This window comes from Onthophagus taurus, chromosome 6 (assembly GCF_036711975.1).
Source record: "Onthophagus taurus isolate NC chromosome 6, IU_Otau_3.0, whole genome shotgun sequence".
In the NCBI taxonomy this organism is placed as follows: Eukaryota; Metazoa; Arthropoda; class Insecta; order Coleoptera; family Scarabaeidae; genus Onthophagus; species Onthophagus taurus.
In genome coordinates, this window is record NC_091971.1 from 9,098,251 (window position 1) to 9,122,468 (window position 24,218).

General features: G+C 35.1%; 2 protein-coding genes across 2 annotated transcripts; both read right to left on the reverse strand.

The window, feature by feature from the left end:
* Positions 1-2,132: 2,132 nt before the first annotated feature.
* On the reverse strand, positions 2,133-9,150 carry LOC111427667 (Serine-arginine repetitive matrix 1). Its single transcript, XM_023062891.2, has 8 exons — positions 8,781-9,150; positions 8,534-8,623; positions 8,211-8,333; positions 7,974-8,144; positions 5,505-5,860; positions 4,932-5,450; positions 4,546-4,764; positions 2,133-3,682 (listed from the first exon to the last, which is right to left on the reverse strand). The coding sequence occupies exons 1-8, from the start codon at positions 8,790-8,792 to the stop codon at positions 2,284-2,286; spliced, it is 2,889 nt and encodes a 962-aa protein (XP_022918659.2). The 5' UTR covers positions 8,793-9,150; the 3' UTR covers positions 2,133-2,283.
* Positions 9,151-9,462: 312 nt separating this feature from the next.
* On the reverse strand, positions 9,463-24,180 carry LOC111427864 (pruning defect 1). The gene is made up of 6 exons (XM_023063209.2): positions 23,982-24,180; positions 21,390-23,726; positions 12,893-13,428; positions 12,619-12,838; positions 12,328-12,549; positions 9,463-12,266 (listed from the first exon to the last, which is right to left on the reverse strand). Exons 2-6 carry the CDS (start codon positions 23,718-23,720, stop codon positions 12,039-12,041), a joined length of 3,537 nt encoding a protein of 1,178 aa, XP_022918977.2. The 5' UTR covers positions 23,721-23,726; positions 23,982-24,180; the 3' UTR covers positions 9,463-12,038.
* Positions 24,181-24,218: the final 38 nt, after the last annotated feature.

A 24,218-nucleotide genomic window follows, 5' to 3' on the forward strand; every position in this document is an offset into this window, starting at 1 on the left:
TAAGAACAGTAGGCTGATAACGATAGGAACTACTTTATTTTATTGTGAACAGGTACCTACTCTATATTGCATTGTTGTATCGAAAAAATGGTATTTGCCTAAAACAAGCTTAGACAGATACTATTTGTCTTGTCCAATAGTATTTGCCTAGACATTTAATGATAAAACTGTAATGAACTACTGTTTGCCTAGGCAGGCAGTATCTGACTAGGAAAAAGCTATCTACCTGAAATAACCATTTGGATGCGACATATGCACTTGCACTGTCCCACATAAAATAACGCTGAATAATTACTAAAACAAGAATTAACTGTAGCATTAGAACTAACACTAACCTTTTTTGGAAAAAAATGCCCTCAAAAACTTTTATATCAAAAAATGAGAAAACCACTCCTGATTTTAAGGTACCTAAACGCCTTACTCTTTTGTTTGTTCAAATGTTTCGGAAATTTTATCGCCAAACCATTCAAGGCATATTATACCAAAAGACTTAACTTTACCACAAATTACAACATTGCTGATTGTATAGAAAATTCACATTGAATGGTTTCTGGAGGACAATCTGGCCAAATGTTGTGCAATCTGAGAATTTGCAGAATTTCATCCAGGCTACCAGTAACTTTAGGGCGGTCGTTACCGGAAGATGATTCAACTGTCAGATATTGAAGAGCTACCTTGAGTCACAATCATGAATGCAGTGACAGTTATGAAAATAACGAAAACATTTTTCCAACTATGTTACTTTTCAAAACAGTTAAAAATGTTTAGAAATGGGAGAGACACAAATATGTTGATAGAAAAGGATCCTATAACACAACAAAGATGAAAGGCTCAACGTGAGATCCGTAATGCCTTAGCACCATACAAACTTTTGCAACAGAGACTCTAAAATGATTATCTTAGAAATAAATCTAAACTTCAAATCAGTTCCAAATTTATGAATTCTCTATATTTTCAGACAATGCAGCTGAGAACTAAATATAACAGCTTATTTTTATAACTAAATACTAAAATAGTGTATACATCATTAATAAAATATACATATAATAATATATTTAGAATAAATATATCTTAAAACTCAACATCTTATTCCTTGGAACCCAACCCTTTCAAAATGACCAGCAAATAGCAATCGTCTTAGGGAAGGTTATGGCGCGAATTGCTTCGCTTTGGACAATCCGAGATTCGTTACAAAGGTTAGAATTACTTGGGAATACATTTAAATTGTTCCTAACATTCATATTTTCTATGTGAACCTAAGAATTTTAAGAATATTAATAATTACAAATAATACAATGTTTTTAAGAAAATTTTGATGCATTATTCAACAACAAAACACTTTTTTAAAATAATTAATATAATTTTTTAGGTTCAAATAGAAAACAACCTCACTATTTATAGCTGCAAAAAATTTCAAGAATATTGGTCGAGTAGTTTTTGAGATATCATGTCTAAGACTTAATTATTTATAGAGTGTAATAGTAGTTGCCTACCCATGCGTGACGTCACAAACGGGCCATCAAGCTATGCACTCATTCCCAAGATGTAGCAGTCGTCTTATATTCTATAAAAATTGCCTTTTAATATAATTTATATAATTTTTTAGGTTCACATAGAAAACAACCTCACTATTTATATTTGTAACAAATTTTAGGAATATTGGTCGAGTAGTTTTTGAGATATCATGTCCAAGACTTGCTAATTTATAGAGTGTAATAGTAGTTGCCTACCAATATGTGACGTCACAAACGGGCCATCGACCTATACACCTATTCCCAGGATGTAGTAATCGTCTTAGATTCTATCGCTCTTGGATTAGACTACAAAACATTAAAAATGGAGACTTAAATTTATATTAACATTTTAATGTTAAACTTAGGTTTCTGATACAATGTTTAAAATAAAATATAACGTTGAAATTTTATTTATTCCTTTATTAATAATTCAATCGCGATAATTGCTATCAATTGTATGTATATAAAATCCAGAAGATTACTCTTTTTTGTTTGTCTAAATTCATTTGTCTTGCAGATAATAAAATTTGTTTGACCACATTGAAATAACTTTATTATATTCATACGGAATGAATGACAAAGAAAAAAGGAAAACAATATAATACACAATTCACACCATATTTTCTAAAGATTATCCTCTATTAAATCAATTTGAACAAAAAAATCATAATTCAGAACGAAAAAAATTAATTTTTAAATTAATCAATATCTTTGTTTTTTTTTGTTAACTAAGTCCATATTATCTTTTTTATTTCTATTTGTGTCAATTTCATTCAGATTTGTCACTAGAATCATGCCTCTTCATGGACTTAAGCGCTTTTTCGCGCAACTTTTTTTCATCCTCATTAAGTATCTCGGGATCGCTATTATCCGAGTCGTCACTTTCAACTTTCTTCTTCTTATGCTTCTTGTGTTTCTTCGAATGCTTTTTCTTTTTCTTATGCTTCTTATCTTTCTTCCTCTTTTTCGAATCGATTTCATTATCGCTTTCGCTTTCAGTCTTTGCTTTCGACTTCTTTCTTTTCTTTTTTCTCGCCGTATCATCGTCCGAATCGGAACTAGTCTCTTTTTTATGTTTCTTTTTATCTTTATCGCGCTTTTCAATTTTCTCAACTTCCGAATCACTAGACGTGTCTCGATGTTTTTTCGATTTTTTCGGTTCATCACTATCACTCGAATTTTCAACTCGGCGGGATTTTTTAGTTTTTTCTTCTTCAGTACTTGAAGATCTTTGTTTACGTTTATACTTTTTATCGGTTCCCGAATCGGAACTTGCGTGACGTTTCTTTCTTGGTTTTTCTTCACTACTATCGCGTTTAGATCGTTTCGATTCTTTTTTATCATCCTTTTTCTTTGAATATTCCCGATCACTATCACTTGAACTCGGCGAACGTTTTCTCGGACGTTTCTTTGTCCGTAATTTTTTTCTCGAATCTTTACTTTTTACTTCTTCTTCACTTTCCGAACTTGATGAATTTGTTTCTGATTCACTTTTCGGTCTTTTTTTGCTCACTTTAACTTCTTTTTCTTTATTAATATCTTTTTTTATTTTTTTAACATCCTCTTTATTACCTTCTTTTTTATTTGGCGGGAATTCGTTTGCCTTTATGAACGGTGATGGTGTTCTTGATAAACTCCTTGAATACCTGGGAGGTGCATGAGGTGGAATTTGATGCATCTTAGGGCTGCTACTTCTCGATTTCGATTTTTTCTTATCCTTTTTCGATTCATTTACATGATCCGACTTCCGTTTATTAGTTTCAACTTCAACGCGAGCTGTATTTCTATCGGTTTTAGTTCTATCAACTTTTCTTTGTTCTATCTCTTCATTTTTCCTAGTTTCAGGAAGCTTCCTTGATGGTGGGGCTGGTTCAATTATAGGCTCTTTCTTCTCTTCCTTTCGTGGTGGAACTCGTTCTTCACGAGATTGTTCTGGTTTTGGTGGGTCGCGACGTTCACTTTGTTGCCTTCGTGGACTTATACTCGGTTTTCTTGGTCTTGAGCGTCCTCTTGGTGGTGGAGATCGTTTTCTTGCGCTGCCTCGACTGTCTCTTGGTGATCGTCTTCTTGACCTTGAACGTTTATCTCGGCTTCTTGATCTTCTTCTATCTCTGGACGGTGGTCTTCTATAAGTTTGACGATTATCTCTTGATCTTGAACGGCGAAGACTAAACAAACAAATTTGATTTTCAGAAAAATTAAATATTTGAATGGGTTGGAATCAAAATGATAGTTTTAATGTAATGTATAAGTAATCATATTATCAGAGAGACTAGTTTTAATGCAAAACTGTTAAAACAAGTTAAATATAATAAATGGGGTAGAACTCAATCATGTTGTTCTCCAATTATTTCAAGAAATCTTGAGAGATTGATGTTAAACCAAGACAGGTAACATTTGAAAAGTCGAAATGATACATTTTGAGAAGTCATCAGCAACCAAAACATAGACAACAAAGGCTGGAGACCAAGCCATGTGACTGAATTTAGGTAGTAGTGTTTCTTGGACAGCCTCAGCCATTTTTGTGCGCTTGAGAATTTGAACGATTCCCAAAAATCTATGCTAACACCAACATGTTCCTAAAACAATTCGTTCTAGTGCCATTTGCACAGACATAGCTTCTCCACCTAACAACTCTCGTTATCCCCTCCTATCCCCATCTTTAAACTCAAAAATGGGCTCCTCATTTGCAAATCCTCATTTTTCATTTTGAAAAATAATGAAAATTTATTAAATTTACTCACTCTCATGATTGGATATGCGAAACACCACATTTTTTGACATATTTTGGTGTTGCTATTGGGGGTACGGGAAGATAGGAGTCGGAGCTTCAAGCCCAAATCGAACACGACACCAATCGCTCGGAGCGGCACATAGAAGCTCCGAACGCTAAATCGAAAATATGTATAATGTAATTAATTATGATTAATTAATTAATTAAATGATCAATTCAAATTAAGATTTTAAAGCGGATGTTAATTAATTATTTTAATGTTAATAAAATTTTTGTTTTAATTAAATTTATTGTTACCGGTCTCGACTTCTTCTTCTGCTAACGCTTCTTCGTCTTCTACTTGGACTTCTTCTGCTTCGACTGCGACGTCCTCTTCTTCTGCTCAAGCTCCTTCTGCGGCTGTAGCTTCTCCTTCGCCTTGAAGGGCTGTAGCGGCCTCTTGAGGGGCTTCTGCGAGATCTTGAGGGGCTGCGACGTCGGCGACTCGGGCTTCTTTTTGAACGAGACACACTCCTCCTAAAATACGTTGAAACGTGCTGTTATCATAAAAAAATTAATATAAAAAACAATTAATTTCTTTAAAAAGAAATGTCTAAAAAAGTTAAATAAAAAATGTTCTTAACCCTTTTTCTTCCGTAATTTACCCACTCTAAAGAAACGAATAAATCAAATTTGCTTTTTACCTTCGAGATAAACTTCTTTTACGACTATTACTCCTCCTTTTTGAAAGACTTCGTCTCCTCCTCGAGCTATCCCGCCGATCCCGACTTTTTCTGGCATCCCGTTTCGGACTTTTTGAGGGTGACCGTTTCCCGCGTCGTTTGTCCACTTCGGCTTCGCTGTCGGAACTTTCTTTGTTCGTCCGGTAGTGGCGCTTCTTCTGAACGCTGTCTTCTTTCTTGTGAATTTCGAAATTCGCCTTCGATCCCGAGCTGGAACGAGAACGCCGTTGTTTTTCGGCTGCGCCTCCTCCGACCCCTTTGGACACCGACCGCGACTTCCGCTCCTTAGACGCCGACTTCCTCGAGTTGCTTGAAGATCTAGATCCTCTTGATCTCGACCTCGACTTGCTGAGTGAACCGCTCTTGCTCCTCGAACGAGATCTCGACTTCGAATGGGATGCTGATTTCGATTTTAAGGTGTCGTTTCCGGCCATTGACATCAGCTTCGCTTGAAGTTTCGATACTTGTTGAGGGGGATCCCTAATTAAAATAGATACGTAATGTTTCAATAAAAATTGTGTTAAAATATCTTACTTGTGAGTGATTGCATTTCTTTTATGTGGTCCATCGCGTTCTTTGTCGCTATTTTCGCCGTTTCGATCCCGTTTTTCACTTGGACTAACGTTCCCGTTGTCCTTGTTATTGTAGTCGTTCAATTTGGAGACGGATCGGCTTCGCGAACGTTTGTCCTTGCGTTCTTTGGATCGATCGCTATCCCTGGACGTTTTATTTTCTGGAGACTTCCTCCGTTGTCTAGATCTGGACCTCGAACGGCGAGATCTTGATCTTGAACGACGCGAACGGGATCGTTCACGTTCTCGGTATTTTTTGTCCTTTTCTGGTTTTGCTTTTTCTTTTTCACGTTCTTTAGAAGATTCTTCTAATTCTTGCTATATGGGCGAAAATTTAAATAATATTTAGGATTAATCAACAATTTTGGAATTGTTTTTAAACCAGTTACAATTATGAACAAGAATTAAATATAACTGGTGTTAAGTTAGGCATTACATTACAGGTTTATACTAAAAATTTAAAATCTTTAAGGTTCATTACTACCAAATCAATTCTATCAATTAATTAAAGAAATAAATTAAATAAGATACAGTTTAACTTATCTAACCAACCTCTACATATATAATAGATAGATATGGATAGGCATTTAGGGTTGCGTCTCTTTATCCAGAGATTCTCAAGGTAATGATAGAAGAAGATGGCTATACCAACCAAATCATATTCAACGTAAATGAAACTGGTGTAATCTGGAAAAAAATGCCTAAAAGTACATTTATAGCGCGTGAAGAGAAAACTTTTCCAGGTTTTAAAATCGCCAAAGATCAATTGACAGTGTTGGTTGGCGCGAAATCAGCTGGTGACTATAAATTAAAACCTCTTTTAGCTTATCGCTCACCAAATCTAAGAGCTTTAAAAAATAAATCTAAAACTGGGTTGCCCGTGATTTGAAAGTGGAATGCTAAAGCTTCTCTTTTTGCAGACTGGTTTGGTCATCACTTTATACCTGAAGTCGAACGTTATTGCCAATTAAAAGAAATCCCATTTAAAGTGATGTTAATAATCGAGTCAGTCGCCTGTAACTCTAATTAATTTCGACCCACGTGTGAAAGTTGTGTTTTTGTCACCAAATACAACCTGCTTGCTTCAACTGATGGACCAGGGATTAAAACATTTAAAGCTTACTACACAAGAGACGCAGAGAAAAAATTGTGTCCATTTTTTTTCACCACTACAACTCAGGAAGAATCAATTTGATCGCCAGATCCTGATCAAATTGGTAATATGATTGAACAAATGGTCGATCTTGCCAGACAATTAAATTTAGAGGTGGATGGTGATGACGTTCAAAAACTGCTGGATTCAGACAATCAGGAGCTGACAATTGATAAGCTTGTAGAAATGCGTGAGCAAGAAGAAAAGCAGAAGATCAAAAGACGGTTGCAAACTTGACAGAAGGCCTCAGTTCAATTGAAAAAGGTTTACAAATTTTAGAAAAAATGGACTCCAACGAGATGCATATTTCTACTACAAAATGGGGAATAAAAAATTTATTAACGTGCTACGAGATTTTGCGTAAGAAGAAAAAAAATTCATCTCGTCAGACAACATTAATAGATCTTTTGAAGCCTTTTACATCAAAATAACTTCCGTTTACTTTTTTGCAATATGTATATAATAATATAATTTATTGTATGTATTATCTAACAGTTTATTAAACATTTTTCTTCTAAATTATTGTTTTCTTTAGTCTCTGGTCCCAATTGAACATAACTTGTATGTATTTATATGCAAAATTGGACCCTGACTTACGCGAATTCGACTTACATGGTTATTTCTCAGTCCCACCTATAGCGACCTATAAGATCTATTATAACTCTAGCCTTTCAAAAGTTTAGGGCAAATGTAGGTCCTTAATGAACCTTAATATTGCTCCAAGGTCTTGTTCCTTTATGTTGGTAGGTGTCAAAAGAGCTTTACCGAAAATTTGGTATCTTATGGCCCCTCTTGCTGTAACCTGAAACCCACCATAGAGTAACATCATTGCCTCTGGCGAGTTCTCTGAGGTTGCTGGTACTCAATTGCCTTTAAGGAGGCCCAACTGTCTGTGAAAATGTTTATGGATGCACCTTTCTGTGCCTTTTGTAGGTTCAAAGCAGTGCAGAAGTGTATAGCAAGAACTTCTGCTTGAAAAATGGTTATGTCCGATCTGTGGAACAATTTAATGTGGCTATTTGGTCCACTGATGCCTATGCCTACTCTGGATTTAACTCTTTAGTAAGTCTGGGGTATTACTGTACTCATAATCTATATATAAACATTACCAAAATTAGCATGATAAAATGCTACATTGAAAACAAAATACTTTATCTCTAAAATTCATAATATTATATGTTGCCCTATGTCTTAGATTTAACCTAATTCACTTATTATAGTTAATGATAATATAAATGCAATAATAACTATGGCTAACTTCACACCACTAAAACATACTCTTTTCTTGGTAATTTCTTCTTTACGAAGTTCAAGGAGACAATCAGGAATTCCTGTTGGATTTTCTTGTGCTGAAATGAGTAAAGCCCAAAGTTCAGCCATAAATTCTCTGGCATTTTTGCCATGAAGAAAGCCTGTTAGATTAATTTGAATCTTTTTGGGGTCAGGATACTGTAAAGAAAGAAAATAAATTAATAATAATGATTTTGTTGTAGAAAACAAGGTTTAATAGTTTACCTTCTCATCAAGTTGATTATAAACAAAATCAACAACAACATCATCATCAATCTTTAAAATTTCTGTAATCTTCTCTTGAATCCATGGTTTTATTACATCCAGTTTAATTTTGGACATATCAACCTAATTAATATTAAAAAAAAACAATAAATTAATAATTTGCGCATGAGTTTATTTATTAATAGTTTTGAATAAAATATCCAAAGCTAAAGATCTTATTGGACATGGTATATTGCCAAAAGTACCACAATATAAAAATATTCGGAGCTATAAGTAGCTTCAATAGTAATATAAAAAATATGTAAGATAAGAAAAATTTTTACCCTCTGACTAAGACAATCACTAAACTTCATTTGCTTAAGTAATTTCTTCTCTTTATCGCTAAAGCGATTATCTTGCTCTGTAGTAGTTCCCTAAAAAAGTAATAGAAATCATTAAAGTGCATTGATAATGTAATAAATAATTAATTTAAAAGCTTTTTTTTAATCTTTCGTTCTGACAGATCATCGAGCGCGAAGAAACCACATTTCTATTTTTAAAACGTAACCTAACACCCGTAACTCGACTTACCGTGTACATCATCTTGGGGAGCGGTTTCTGTTCAACGTTTTAAATCGAAATGGGGCTCCAGGGCCCCGGTTGTAGGATTTTTATTGAACGGAACGAACAGCTAAAGAAATGCCGGCACCGCAGCAAACAATTCACGCACAAAACACCATCGCGTCCGGTGGGTGTCGCGAGCATATTAGGACTTTCGCATAGTTTTAAATAGATTTTAGCCGAACACTGTTAATTGAAAAAACGCATGAAGGGCATCGTTTTTATCCCTTTTTCTACACCTGGTTGAACACGCGCACTTAATGTCTAGTTAAAAATCCATGTTGGGTTTCTAACAAAATGGCGTGGCGTCTGCACTATCGATAATAATGTAACCTGCTTTACCATCTTATTTTTTAAAAAAGCTTTGTTGGTTTTATATACAGAGTGAGTCAAATCTTTTGTCAAAAAATTATAACACGTTATTTTAAAAGAAAATTAGTTTCACACTAAATAAATAAATTTCTTATAGTATATAACCCGTTTTTTTTATTATAGATAAGTAACTATAATTGTAAAATAATTGTTTATTCAAAAAATGTTTTGTTGATTAAAAATATACAGAATGTTCAATAAAAAAAGGAATTTATAAGAAAAATTAATTTATATAGATGTTAAAAATATCTTAATGGAATAAATATAATAAAAAGAAATATTTTTGATATATTTTTTATTATTTTCAACAAAATACAGCAGTTATACCATGGATATGCAACAATAAAAAGCACCTGTGTTGTTTTTTTATATGAAATTGATTCAATATCATTTTGTTTATAATAACGAACGCGTACAGAACAAAAAGCATTTTTTATTTAGGAAAATAGAGTTGTAAAAAAATCACAATCGTTTTCTATCTTAAGGTTAGCACAAAAATAAAGCTTGAACAGATTATTCTAACTTAACTAATTAGCTTTGATAAGTTATATTTTTTTTTCTACGTCTTATATCGAAAGCGTCGCTTTTCTTAAATAAGATATTGCTAAAAATGCATCTCCTGCAACTCTCGGATGCGCTTCATCATCCAAATAACTTTTGGGCAAACATTGTAACACTTCATTAAACATGATAAACCCGCAGTTGAGTCGCCAATTCTATTGATCATGGACAACCATGAAACCCACATTCTCTTGAATGTTATAACGTTGGCTTTATCATCTTACACCAGCCATACAACTGCTGTTGGATAAGATTATGCCTTAAAAAATTGAGAATTAACAATGGAAAGCATGGCTGTTAAGTACTTAAGGCTGTTATTGATAAGTGTATTTGAAAACTTTTTTGATTACAGCTCAAGTAATGTTTGATCTTTATAATTATAAAATTATAGTTTTAATGCCAACATTAATACGTTTCCTTCCAAATAAACAGCTTTCGATTAAAGACGTAGAAAAATTGCTATGTTATAAACTTTTATTCCAAATTATTTAATATTAATTGTTGTTATAACATCCAGGATTTAAAAACGAATTCAAAAATACATATTAAATTTAATTTAATACTTATTGATGAATCAAGGCGGTTAAGCCATGCACTTTGTAATGCCTGAGTTCCATATTATAGCCGTGGCCTAAAATGGAACATAAGAATTTTACTATTAGAGCTCCTTGAGAATCACTTTTATCATCTCCTGATATTAGGGGATTGTTGCTATTGATACAGTTGTTTTACGCGTTTTCCCTGACCAACAGCTGGCCCTTAGGTATGTTACTACCATCTTGTGATTAAACTAACCAAGACAATCAAGAATACAACTGTTGGTATTAAATAGGATGTTAAACTAATTTTGCCCATTCTGCAGACCCACTTAACTGTCAAAGTATTAGTCTACAATGCCCTCAATGCTTTAGATCTGTCTTAAATCCTTTGGCTGTATGGATTAATGTAAATTAGTTATGATGATGTTTTTTATTTGTATTTATTCTTTCATCTTCAATCCCCTGCTTGCAAAATTTCCTCAAGTTAGTGTCTTGAACCCATCCATTGGTATGATATTGTATCTTGTTACAAGAATTCTATTGTTGTAATCTTGAAAGTTTCATTCAGTAATTTATAATCTTATTTGTTTCACTTTTATCAAACTTAGCTATGTTGTCAAATTATTTTAAATTATGAAATCAGCATTAGACAATTACAAATATTGTTATTATCTTTCAATAATTAATCCTGGATTTTCTTTCAAGTGAATACTCAACACTGAATTACTTATATCTCTCAATACAATCATCAACATGAGAAAACTGATAATATATGAATAAAAGAGATTAATAAATTAATAATTTAGAGACTGACAAAAAAATTATTGAGATCTAAATAAAAATATCCTCAAAATCCCTTTCTATTTAATTAATTAATTGCGTTAAATTAATTAATCATTGATTCAAAATATCACAAATACGTATTAATATTGTGCTTAAACAAATTAAATTGCACAATAAACGGGATAAAATTGCTTTAAAATTCGGTATGTATCATAATTAATAAATAAATTAAACGGTAAACACACCAAAAAATTAGCTAACACGCGAAAATTAAAATTAATTTAGCTACAATTCCTTTAAAATTGGACTACATCTTATAAATACATTCCCCTTCATTTTAATCGTTAATGTTTAAGTTTATAATCGTTATATCATTACATTTTTTTAACTTTTAGTTAGATTAAATAAATACACATGCTTCTTATTAATTAATTACTACCGGTATTCAAGTTAAATTTTTGTCATGATCATTATTATAGTTATTAAATATCATTAGTTATTGTTAAATGGTAACATACTAATTTTACAATTATTGTTTGTTTCATCTAAAGTTAATGCAGGAATTTCTATCTGGTACATTTAAACAAAATAATTTACAATAACAAATTTGAGCTTTAAAATTAATTAAAATTAATCACTTCAAAATAATCATAAAAACCCGATTAAAAAAAGCGTATTTCATCATTAAATCATATTTTTTTTTTTTAATTTTACACAACATATGGAAATCTAAATAGTTTATATCCTCTATCACAATGGTTTTTGAGTTATCTCTGTCACTCTCATAAATACAGTTAAATATGTATACAAATACGTTTAGAAATATGTTTACAAATACATAATAATTATATAAATACTTGGACTAGACTTCTTTTCAAATATGTACCATCATTATATCTCAAATAAATCTCATAAAAAAGATCTTAAATAATGAATTAAAAAGAAAAATTAAGATTAAAAAAAAGCTTTGCGTTTAAAACACTTGGAGATAAGCTACTTTTATAGCATTATATGTATCCACACACCTTCTACTTATCGAATCTGTTTCGGGAATCGTACTTAATGGAAAACTATCCCCAGATTCATTATGATACGCCCACAACATTTCTAGCGTTGAAATAAAATTTTCCAACTCAGAATTACTAGAAAAATATAATATCCAATCCCCACCACATTCATGTACTTCTCTACATGAAAATTCCTATAAAAATTAAATAAATTAATAAAAAAGGTAATTAAATACATCGCAAAAAAATACTTACTAGAATGCACCAACTCTGTTCAGCCGAAGGCAATCTAAATGCTGTTATATCAGAAATAGCCGCACAAGAAAGCGCTTGAGCACCTTTAATCGGTTCATGCATTCCTTTTGAAATTGCCGAACTTATGTTACATGGAAATGCTTCTCTTACTGCCAAAATATGTTCGCTGGTGAGTAATAGGGAACATGATTGGGCTAAATGACGTTCTTTTGCGGTATAAGTCTGTAAAAACATAATAAGTAATAAAAAAATTAATTAATAATTAGAATTTAATTCTTTTTTGTGTTTTACCCCACTTGCAGCATGTACTAAAGCTTGTAACCAATCACTTGCAACATATTCGTCTGGTGCGGCTAAATGTAAAGTAGTCCCCCCAATATTTAATTGGAAAGTATGTGGTCTGGGATAATTATGAATCCTTCTAGCACCTTGACAAGCACCGTTAATTAATGGTAACACCCTCATTGGAACTCTATGCGAAGGAGATGATAACATATACAGAACACCCGCTCTTAAAATTAATAAAACTTAATAACACCAAAGTATATTTTTATCAAATTAATACTTTAAAATAAAATACGCTGTTTCCCACCGAGATTCATTCTCCGAAATCTTAAACATTAACGGTCCCTCTTTATTCGGCCCCATTGGTGTATCATTCGTTTCCATATTATATTCTTGCAATTTTATGATACTATAATAAAAATATTCTTCATCCTTATCAACCGAAGTTTGCTTACAAATCGACTGGCGTAAATTAACCATATCCCGCATGGTTAATTGTTTAACAGCAGCCAGATTCGGTTTATTTTTATCACGACGCATCGCCATTTCCATTTGCCCGATAATTTCACCAGTCAAATTCCCACATCCAGTCGTTATAATACATTGCATATCATTATCGTAATTTGAAAGATGAATTGTTTGCGCGTTTGGACCAATTAAAATCGTATTTAATTCAGTGTATGGTAGAACAAAGTGATTGCAAAGTAAGGAATTTGTGGGTTTTGAGCTGCTTATGTAAAGTGTGGTGTTTGTAAGAATTAAAAGAACCGGTTTTGATTCTCCAAATGTTGTATATGCACTTGCAACAGGAAAAACCTTAAAAAAATGTTTGTTAATTAAAATTTGTTTAAAATTTTACTACATATTTATGTATATATTTATTAATAATAAATTTATGGATTTAAAAGTGGCTGAATCCCGATTCTAGCTGGACAAAATTATTTTATGGGGTTCACAATGGCTAGAATATCTTTAAAAAAATATATGAAGAAAAAAGTAAGCGTTTTAGTTCTCAGAACAGAATTTTGACTGGATTTTGAGGTTTTCACATATTTTTTAGGGGAAAATTAGTATAAAATAAAATGGAAAGATAAAATAAATGCCAATTTAGTTTCTAGTAAAAGGAAGAACTATTTTTTTTAATGCATAATCCGAATCATCTTCCGCTTCGCTATGCTGCTCATCAACTATATCCTCTTCCATTGAATCCGTGATCAGTTCCCTTGCCTCAGGACTAAGCTCCTTCAATGGGACACTCTGTAACGTTCTAAGGCCTGTAACAACAGGATCTGATGATATTAAAATCATGTGAACTAAGTGTTAACTATTTAAACACACTCCTCTGAATGGCTAAACAACTCTTTATTATCCAACGGTTACACTTAATCCAACGGTTTTTTAAACTACTCTACTCTAAACCTTATGACTACATATGTGCCAGTTTTTAAATATACACACCACAAGAACCTCCCCACGCCATCTATCGTACAAAAACCGCACCACACATAAAAGAACGCTAACACTCGGCCACCCTGATGTTAATCGCGCACCCGCGCGATGTTATACTTCATAATCATTTAAATATGTGGGTTTTCTTCGTATTCGTCGAGTTGTAGATTCCTCTCCGATTTCTATCTTTGAAGCACTGCGACAAGGCGGATCGTCTTGCTCCTTCTCACTCTCATCTGAGGGTGATTCTTCCTCGGTTTCATCATCCGACTCCTCATGATTTTGGTATATTTTTAATTGCGATACATGGGCAGTTGTGGCAAACTTTCGCTGGTCTTCTACGTCCAAGGTTGCCACTCGATATGTGTCGCTTGGCAGTACGGCGATCACTTCTAACGGCCCTCGGTACTTATCTTGTAGCTTTGTCGGTTCGCCATCTCCCGGCTTCGCGACACGCTTCATAAATACTATGTCACCAACGTTAAATTTTAAACCTGAATATCTTTTTCGGTCATATCGTTCTTTATATCGAATTTGTTCTTTTTCGATCACATCGCGCACTTCACGTTGTACAGTTTCAGATGGTATCCACTCGTTCTGCGCGTCTTTAGCTAATGTTTTTAATTTAGCGGATCCAAATTTTGGCAAATACCCGTAAAGTACTTCGTACGGCGTCTTACCAGTGGTTTTGTTTACCGCAAGATTTAAATTCTGCTCTATTTGAATTAGATTCGTATCCCATCGGTCCTCTTCTTCTTTTTCAGTCATTAAACACGGAATTAATGTTCGGTTTACTCGTTCCACTTGACCGTTCGCACTTGGCCATTGAGACGAATTTAGCGTTTGTTTAATACCACACTCCGTCATGAATTTCCGAAAATTGTCCGATGTAAAACTTGTTCCCCGGTCACAGATAATTTGATCTGGAATCCCGAATTGATCAATGAACTTTTTCAATACACGAATTGTCGAAACAGTCTTTGTATCACGAACCGCATACAACTTAACAAACTTAGTCAACGCGTCCACGACCACCAGTATGTGTACATTTCCCTTCTTGCTACGAATTAATGGTCCTAGGTGATCAATGTGAATGCGTCCAAACGGACGCTGAGATACAGGTATTGGATGTAGTTCTCCCGGTTTCTTCCCACTTGGAATCTTTGATAACAAACATTCAACACAAGCTCGAATATGACGTTTCACGTATGATCTCATGCCTCCAAACCAATAATACTTTTGAATGCTCGCCATCGTTCTATCCACTCCGAAATGTCCTTGTCCATCATGGTGTTGTACCACAATACTTTTCCGGACACTTTTCGGTACAACGTAGAGTTTTCTCTCTATTTTTCCCACCTTCACGTTTCGTACTAATCTAGAGTTATCAATCTCATACAATTTTACTTCTTCTTCTTCTTGTCGTATACGTTTAGGCTTTTTAAGAAGTTCAATTATTCTTTTCAGTTTCGGATCACTGTATTGTATCAATAAAACATAATCTTCTCGACTCAAAACATTAAGTACGTCCAGTCTATCATAAATATCTATCAGTGTTTCTGATGCTTTTTCAACCGGCGCCCTTGAGAGTGCGTCCACATGCGACATTCTTTCACCAGGTCGATATTTGAGCTCAAGGTCGTACTCCTGAAGCAACCCAAACCAACGGGCAATTTGTGGATCTTGACTCTTTTTCACGTTAAGGTATACAATCGCTTGGCAATCGGTAAACACCGTAAAAGGAATACCAATCAATAGATTACGCAATCTATCCACGCAAACCACCACCGCCATTAACTCCAATTTAGTAGAATGGTATTTTTGCTCCACTTCAGAGGTCTTACGGCTTACGTAATAGATCGGATGTAGCTTTCCGTCCTCTTGCTCTTGAAGAAGAACTCCAGCCAGACCAAGTGCACTGGCGTCGGTGTGTAATTCTGTTCGATTTGCATTTACTCTGTACAGCTTTAGGACTGGTTCACTAATTAACGCCTGTTTCAAATCACAAAATGACTTCTCCTGTTCATCATTCCACTGAAAAACAGTACTTTTCTTTGTCAAATCACTCAGCGGTCTTGCTCTCACTGAATAATTGTTCACAAAACGACGGAAGAACGACGTAAGCCCCAGAAACCTACGGACATCGTGTACACTGATGGGACGAGGAAATTCCTTTACCGCCTTTACTTTGTTTTCACTAGGTCGTAATCCCTCACTGGACAGGATGAATCCCAAATACTCCACTCTTTTCCTACCAAATTCACATTTCGATATTTTCAACGTTAACCCCGCTCCCCGAAGTTTATCAAACACTAATTTCAATCTCTCAAACATCTGTTCCCAATCGTACGCAGGTATGATTATGTCGTCTAAGTACGACATCGCCACTCGATTTCGCAGCGGTCCCAACACTTTATTCATCAATCGGGAAAACTCGTACGGTCCGTTCGTCAAACCAAATATCATTCGTTCGAACTGACCAGTACAATCCGGTGTGATAAACGCAGTTTTCGGTTTTGCTGCTTCACTAAGGGGTAGTTGCAGATAGCCCTGTGCCAGATCCAACGTCGTAAATAATTTGGCATTCTGTAAATTTTCTAAATGTTCGTCCAAACTGGCTATCGGAAAGTTTTTCTTTATCGTCTGTTGGTTCAACCTCCGATAATCCACCACTAGACGCGGTTCACCCGTTTTCTTTTTAACTAATAAGACCGGACTCGCGTAAGGAGAATCGGTCTCCGTCACGATTCCATTTATTTTCCATTCATTTACAATATCTGCGATAGTTTTCCTCTCGTCAATGTTTGCGCGATATGGTTTCGATCTTACCGGCACCCCCGAATCGTCAATATCCACAGTAATCGCATTTGTGCATCCTAGTTCCGACACATTCAACGCAAAACAGTCACGATATTCGTTGCACAAATCCACCAATTTGTCAATCACTTCGTCCTTTGTTTCACTGTCTACCCGGAGCATATCCACTGTTATGGGTTCCTTCGACGGTATTTGTTCCGAAATAGTGTTTATATCACGCACAATCCCAACCACGTCGTCCTTCATAAATTGTTTCGGATTCTCACTTTTGTTTTTCATTGGTACAAGTACATCAATGTTCGCTACCTTTGCTTTGATTAGCTGCATTGAATTGTTAGACACAATAACGTCCTCAGCAGCCACCACACATTCGCGTCGCGATCGATCAAGTTCGCTGATTTCACTAAACGGCAACGAATCATCCCAACCAAACACGAGACTGTCTTTAATTCGAGCGTAAGCTAACTCCGGAGCTTCCGTAAAAGATCGACCAATTATCACCGGCACGGATTGAGCGTTCTCTGGAACCACAAAAATGTCCACGTTATTTACGAACACTTCGTCCACCATTACCCGTGCGATTATCTTCTCGCTGCACTTTACTGGTTTTCCCTCTCCGAATCCCGTAAGCTCAATATTTGTTTTCTGCCGATTTTTCTCATCAACCAAGTGAGCTTGAATTGTACAAACGGCGCTCCCTGGATCGACTAAGGCCACATACTTTTTCTCGTTCAATAGGATTCGCTTAAAGTACTTTTCAATACCGCTATTGTATGTCGTTGTTGTATCTTCTATTACACGAACATCCCTTCTATCACTATCTTCTTTTCTCCATCTGCAATCTTTACGTTGATGCCCTGGTTTGTTGCACAAAAAGCATACTGCTTCTCGTTTTAGACATTGTGATGCCATATGTCCCAACCCTCCACATCGGAAACATTTTATACCTTCTGACTTGTTTCTACGTTGATCTTGCTCACCTTCGTTTTCCCCTACGCTTTTCCGCAACATTGTACCTTGTGATTTTGTATTTTTATTTCCTGTGGTTGATTCTCTTTTTTCGTGAACTTCCTTTCTCTTTTCAATTAATCGTTCACTATTTACGATATCCTGGTACAATTCATCTAAATCGCCGTAAGACTTAACGCATAAATTACCGGCAATCACTCTCGAATAAAGACCTCGTAAGATCTCCTCTTTTATCTCGTTATTGTTTAATTGTAATGCTCTGCATAATTTATATTTATCATGATAATACGACATCACGGACTCGTTTTGTTTTTGAATTCGTTTTCGCATACGGTCCCATTTTTCTCCCGTACTAGTAGGTTCGATGAACGTTTTCTCAAATTTTACCCTGAAGTCATCCCAATTTCGGATATCGCCGCTTCGTGCGTTATACCAATCGCGTGCAGGTCCTACGAGATGGTTTCTCGCCGTTTCGATTTTAATACATTCCGGCCACTTATACATCGAAGCACTATTTTCGATACCTCTTATCCATTCTGCGGCGCACAACAAATCAACATCTCCATCGAACGTTGAAATGGTTTTATTTAAGTCAGGCATTATTTGGAATTGCTCTGGTTTACTACTTGCAAGTTCGGCTTTTCTGGTATTAGTCTCGGCTCGCATTTCTCGCAAACATTCGGTCAGTGCGATCAACACGTTCTGCATATTTCCGCCGTCTATTCCAGTTGAACTTTCCGCCATGGTCGAAGTTCCTGCTTTGTTTAAATTGAAACAAAAGCCCCCTGTTTCTGCTTTATTCGGTTCGGTGTTGTTTGACGGCAACTCACTATGTGGATCACTCATAAGTCCAGAATAATCTTGGACGTGGAATCTGTCCAGCGAAAATCACTTCACGGTAGATCCAGACGTTTGGGCACTTCACTTCACAGTAGGTGGTCCAGACTTTTGGGCACTTCACAGTAGATCCAGACTTTTGTGCACTTAACTTCACAGTAGGTCCAGACTTTTGTGCACTTCACTTCACAGTAGGTCCAGACTTTTGGTCACTTCACAGTAGAACTTATCCCTATCCCACTTCTGATATGTTAACTATTTAAACACACTCCTCTGAATGGCTAAACAACTCTTTATTATCCAACGGTTACACTTAATCCAACGGTTTTTTAAACTACTCTACTCTAAACCTTATGACTACATATGTGCCAGTTTTTAAATATACACACCACAAGAACCTCCCCACGCCATCTATCGTACAAAAACCGCACCACACATAAAAGAACGCTAACATAAGTCTTCTAAGTCTATATAAGGACTTTCTAGTGTGGTGGGCTCTAAATCGCCTCATGTCTTTATTCTTTGCCTCCTGCCTCCTGTCTTTTAAAAGCTGCCTTTAGGAACAAGGGCACGTTTGATGGCTAAAGAGCCATGTAAAAGGACTTTATGTTGGCTGGGGGCCATCCTGTATCAGCCATATAGCTCCACAAACAGTTTGGCACTATCATAGGTAAATGTGTTCTTTTTTCTTGTCATTGTTATAGTGAATAATTTGAGGAAGTTGTTTTATAAATACTTGAAGAATAGTTTCAAATCTAGATATTAATCGCTTATCAACTCCTGTAGCTGCAGCAGCTTAATCTGCATGCTTAAAAAATCGACGGGGCACGTTCTCGCTTCCTTGAACTACTTTGTCCACAGTGTGCGCTGGAAGGCTTCCTGTACCAGCCATTAAAGACCTCAAAATCTTCCGAGATATCAAGCTTTGCGTAAATTATCTTTATTCTTGCAATTTTAGTTCTCTATATTGTATCCGCCATCTTGATATTTGAAAAGTTAATAATTCTGACCCCAGATTTGTAATCAGCACCCCAAAAGATCCCACCAATACCAAGTTTTATAAAAAAATCAAGAGAAAATGAAAAACTGTTATCAGTTTTAATTGAGGAGTTTTTGTTATATCTTAATTTATGGTTCATTATGGCCCTCCTACTTTGAATATATTATTAATTACATCATAACACAGAAATTCTCAAGATTTGAAGTCAATATCATCTAATGAAAAAAAGTTGCGCGTTAAAATATAAAGAATTTTTCAATTTCCACGAAGCAAAATCACACTCTCCTATATTTGAGTAGTGTGATCTTACCTTAATCGTAGCACGGGAGACGCGATTAAGGATTTTGTACAACAGGCAATAGACTGTTATGAGACTACGTTCGTTCTACGACCTCAGCAAGGCCTTTGATTATGTGAACCATAATTTATTAATAAAGAAGCTGAGTAGATATAACTATGGTGACAGTTGTATCAAAGAATAACCAGAAATGACACTGACGTCGATTCGGTTAATGTTGGCGGCACCTCGTTTTAAAATCCGCCATCTTATCGCGAGTTACCAAAGGCGCAGAATACAACGGCAGTATCCCGCCAAATCTTTACCACCAATACCAGCACATCTTGGCAACTCGCTATAATATGGCGCTAAATTCGGCCAATGTCACTTCTGGTTATTATATGGTAGTATAAAGATGATTCAATCGTACTTTGGTGGCAGAAGACAAATAGTCTGTTGTAATGATAGCTATTCTACATCAGAGTGCATTTCTATTGGACTTCCACAAGCATTAGTGTTGGGGCCTCTGCTTTTCCTCATTTACATAAATGACTTGCCTGCTTTAATATCTAAGTCTTCAATCATATTCTATGCTGACGACACTACTTTAATCAGCAGACATAAAATCCTCATTGATGCTGTTACAGTAAATCGGGCGTCGCGGTCTGAGGCTAAGGAGTGGTTTGCGTGCAACGGCCTAAATCTGAATTCCAACAAAACAGCTGAAGCTGTCTTTACACTGAGAGGCGTTCAGCCAAATCTGATGGGTGGGCAGCATGTAACTATACTTTGCAGCAACATTTTTGTGTTGCGCGTTTTGGGTGGCAATGTGTCGAGAACTGCTTACTTTGCACTGTGTCAATCGCTATTATCATATTCTCTGTCCGCCTGGGGGAACTGCTCGGGTTGGTCTATGGTTTTTCGACTGCAGCGACGTGCCATTCGTGTCATATGTGGTCTGAAGTATCGAGACAAGTGCCGTGAATTCTTTATAGATCAGAAAATACTAACATTTTCCCCGCTATTTATATTAGAGTGTCTGTTGTACTTGCACAACAATGTAGATAAATATACTGCTCACAGAGATATACACAGCTACAGAACCCATAACAATCATAAGCTAAAACCTAAATTTTGCAGACTCTCTAAGTTTTTACTGCGCCAAAGTTTTACAATAAATTAGCTTTAACTTTGGATGCACAAAGAAATATTGTTATTATTATTGTCTTTTTTTACTTTTGCCCACCTAGAATCGGGATTCAGACCAGTGTGCGGTGTTTGACAGAGTAAATAGAGGGAAGTTATGTGAGGAGATGGGGAGAAGAAATAAACAAAAGGTTTTGGACAACAAAGGGATTAAAGCAGAAATGTCTGCAGACTCATAACTGTGTAATTGCGTGTACTAGAAGCTTAATAATAAATTTTTACCTTAAGTAACATTTCTGATTGATCCCTTAAAATTTCTCTCCCAACTTTTGAAAGAACCAAACCATCAGATAAATTACAATTATTTTTAATTCTTCCTTTAACAATTTCATCTTCAATTTCTTGATCAATACTTTCATTAACATCACTTGTAACGCGTACCCCTTTAATGTAAAGGGCCAAACAACGCCTGGACGATTTAATTTTATTCTGCACCTTCAAATCCATCATTTTCTTAATTGTCACGTTCCTTAAGAACCGATTAATAAGCGAACTTTTCGACGAAGACGGTCTTAAATTCGGCAAACTTTTACTTTGAAGATCATCGCCTCTCTCGTTACTTAAATCGAATTTAAAATTTTGTATCGCATAATGATTAGGTTTCGAAATTTTCCTTTTCGGCGAGTTTAAATGTTTCGTTGAATTTTCGGAAAAATCCGAAACGGTTTCGTTATCGGACCAATCAAGTTTTGTCGACGACGCGTACTTATTTGGGGTAATTTTGATTTTTTCTTTTTCAATTTCGTCGGTTGTTGTAATTTTTTCCGCGACGGGAGTTGGGGGATCAATATGTTCGAAATCTTCGATTAAATTTTCTTTGGCTTTGCGTTTAAATATGTTAAATTCTTTAAGAATCATTTGATAAATAGTGGACGATTTCGGTTTTTGTTGTTCGAAAGATTTTTGAAAGTTGTCGTATTCGTACGAATAACTGATCCCTTTGTGTTCATAAACGTTGCTATCGCAAAGAATTACGTTTGAGGGTAAACCCTCTTGTGGGTAATTTGGGTAAAAACCTTCACTTTTTGTTAATTTTAAGTTGGTTTTAGCTAATTCTAAGTTAAGGTTGCCGATTTTTTTGATTGGGGCTGGAGCTTCGGTGGTTTCGTAATTATTGCTGTTACGCCTACTTTTAATTGCTCCATTAACTGAAGAAGAATAAACAGTTACATCTTCTTGCCCTTCAGGGACACCACGCTCCGCTAAAGGAACTGATGATGAAAAGTTTAAAATGTTTTTTAAGCTCCCAAATATGTTTCCATCCAATAAATTAGTTTCAGATTTTTTCTTTTTTAACCCATTGTTTTCCTCAACGATGTTCGTATCAATATATTTTTTATTCGTCTTTTTTAAACAACTCGCTTTTGGTAATTTATGAGATGGTTCTTTTTTAATAACATTTTGAGATTCACTCCCTGATGAATCTTCTTCATCGATCGAGCTTTCGTTCGAGCTTGAAGACGTCGAAGAAAACCGCGAAGTATGAGTATAAATGTCGGATTTAATTTCGCGATCATTTGTTGATTCGTAATAAGGGGCATCGCCTTCAGCAGCCCAACTATAACGACCCTTAACAACGTCTGGTTTTCGACGAAACCCTCTTTGAAAGAAATTCATTGAAATATCGGGTTCAATCGTTATAAAACCATGATTAATATGAATATCATCGATTTTCGTGCTGTTTAATATATCCTCGTGAAAGGAAACGCGTTTTTTTGGCGTATCCGATTTCAATTTCTTTTTGCGTTGGCGACGAAACACAATTTGTTCTTGTTCGGAATTAACGGTGATTTCTTGTAAAGGGGGTAAATCGGAAACGTCTGGTTTTATCTCATTGTTTGGATTATTATTTAAAGAAATTTTTAAATTTTCGTTTACTTCTTCTGATAAAGATACATGCATATCATCAACTTTATCAGGATCTGCTGCAATTTTATTTTGAATGGTGTAATCTAAGAGTTCATAACTGTTTAGAGAAATATTCATAAGATCCTCTGTTTTATCAGAAACGCCACGACACTTCACAACATCTTCCATTTGAAGCTCATCTTCCTCATTCTTTTTGCGATTCAAATAATATTCTTTGTAAGAGTTACTACACATCTCATTTAACCATAATTTTTCATCTAACGCTATTGAGTTCCTTAATAAATGCCTATCAATCTCTTCAATCAAACTATTTGGTACAGAAGATGATAAATTACTATTACTACTACTTTTATTAATATTCTGATTTACAACATCACTTTTCGTCATGGCAAAATAAGATTTTGTGTCCTCAATTTTATTACCTTCCTCCTTCTCTGGTTTACCTTTATCTGTTTTTTCTGAGTTATCATCACTATCGATAGATGGGGCACTGGCAGACATAACGGAAGTAAGTTCACTTTCGCTATCAAAAAGTTGTACCCCGGAATCCCCAGGCGATGTAATACTTGAATTTGCCGACATTGTACTTGATGTCATGAGATGATCTTTTTTTAAATCTTCCACAAACGGTTTGCACTTTTTAAAATTAATTTCCATTACGCGTTCCAACGTTTCACTTTCCATTATTAGCTACAACAAAACCATTAAAGAAAAACAGAATTTATTGATTTGTTTTTGTCCTTAATGAAATTTTATGTGTATGCGTCCCTTGTGAAACTATTTAATGAATCATTCTTTTTAGCATTGATTTTCAAGGGTGCAAATTAAAAATTTCCTGTGTTATTATTAATATTGCGGTGACGAAAATGGTAATAAAGAAAAGGATTGACGTCGGTGTAGTTTGATGAGGTGGAAATTGTTGATTTTAACGAGTCAAGTACTTACTTATCAGGTGAATTTTTGTTGCCTTATGTTAGAAAAACACTGATTACAGTTTGAAGCGGTTTAAAGGTGCATTGCACTGGGGAATAGTAGGTTTTTATGCCAATTGAACACAACAAAAATTGCACATTTTGACAGATCGAACGCATGCGCAGTTAGGTTAGAAATTTTAGTATCGATTATTTAAAATTTTATAACTAAATTATATTCGACCGTTTAATATTACGTTTATATGATTAT

Excerpts from the sequence above, each read along its gene's own strand:
- LOC111427864 (XM_023063209.2), bottom strand. The coding sequence starts at position 23,720 with ATGGAAAGTGAAACGTTGGAACGCGTAATGGAAATTAATTTTAAAAAG. Across the intron at positions 12,839-12,892 it reads ACAGCGTATTTTATTTTAAA|AGCGGGTGTTCTGTATATGT; the intron begins GTATTAATTTGA and ends ATTAATTTTAAG. Across the intron at positions 12,267-12,327 it reads AACAGAGTTGGTGCATTCTA|GAATTTTCATGTAGAGAAGT; the intron begins GTAAGTATTTTT and ends TAATTTTTATAG.
- LOC111427667 (XM_023062891.2), bottom strand. Across the intron at positions 8,334-8,533 it reads GTGATTGTCTTAGTCAGAGG|GTTGATATGTCCAAAATTAA; the intron begins GTAAAAATTTTT and ends AATATTAATTAG. Across the intron at positions 5,861-7,973 it reads AAGAAATTACCAAGAAAAGA|CAAGAATTAGAAGAATCTTC; the intron begins GTATGTTTTAGT and ends TCGCCCATATAG.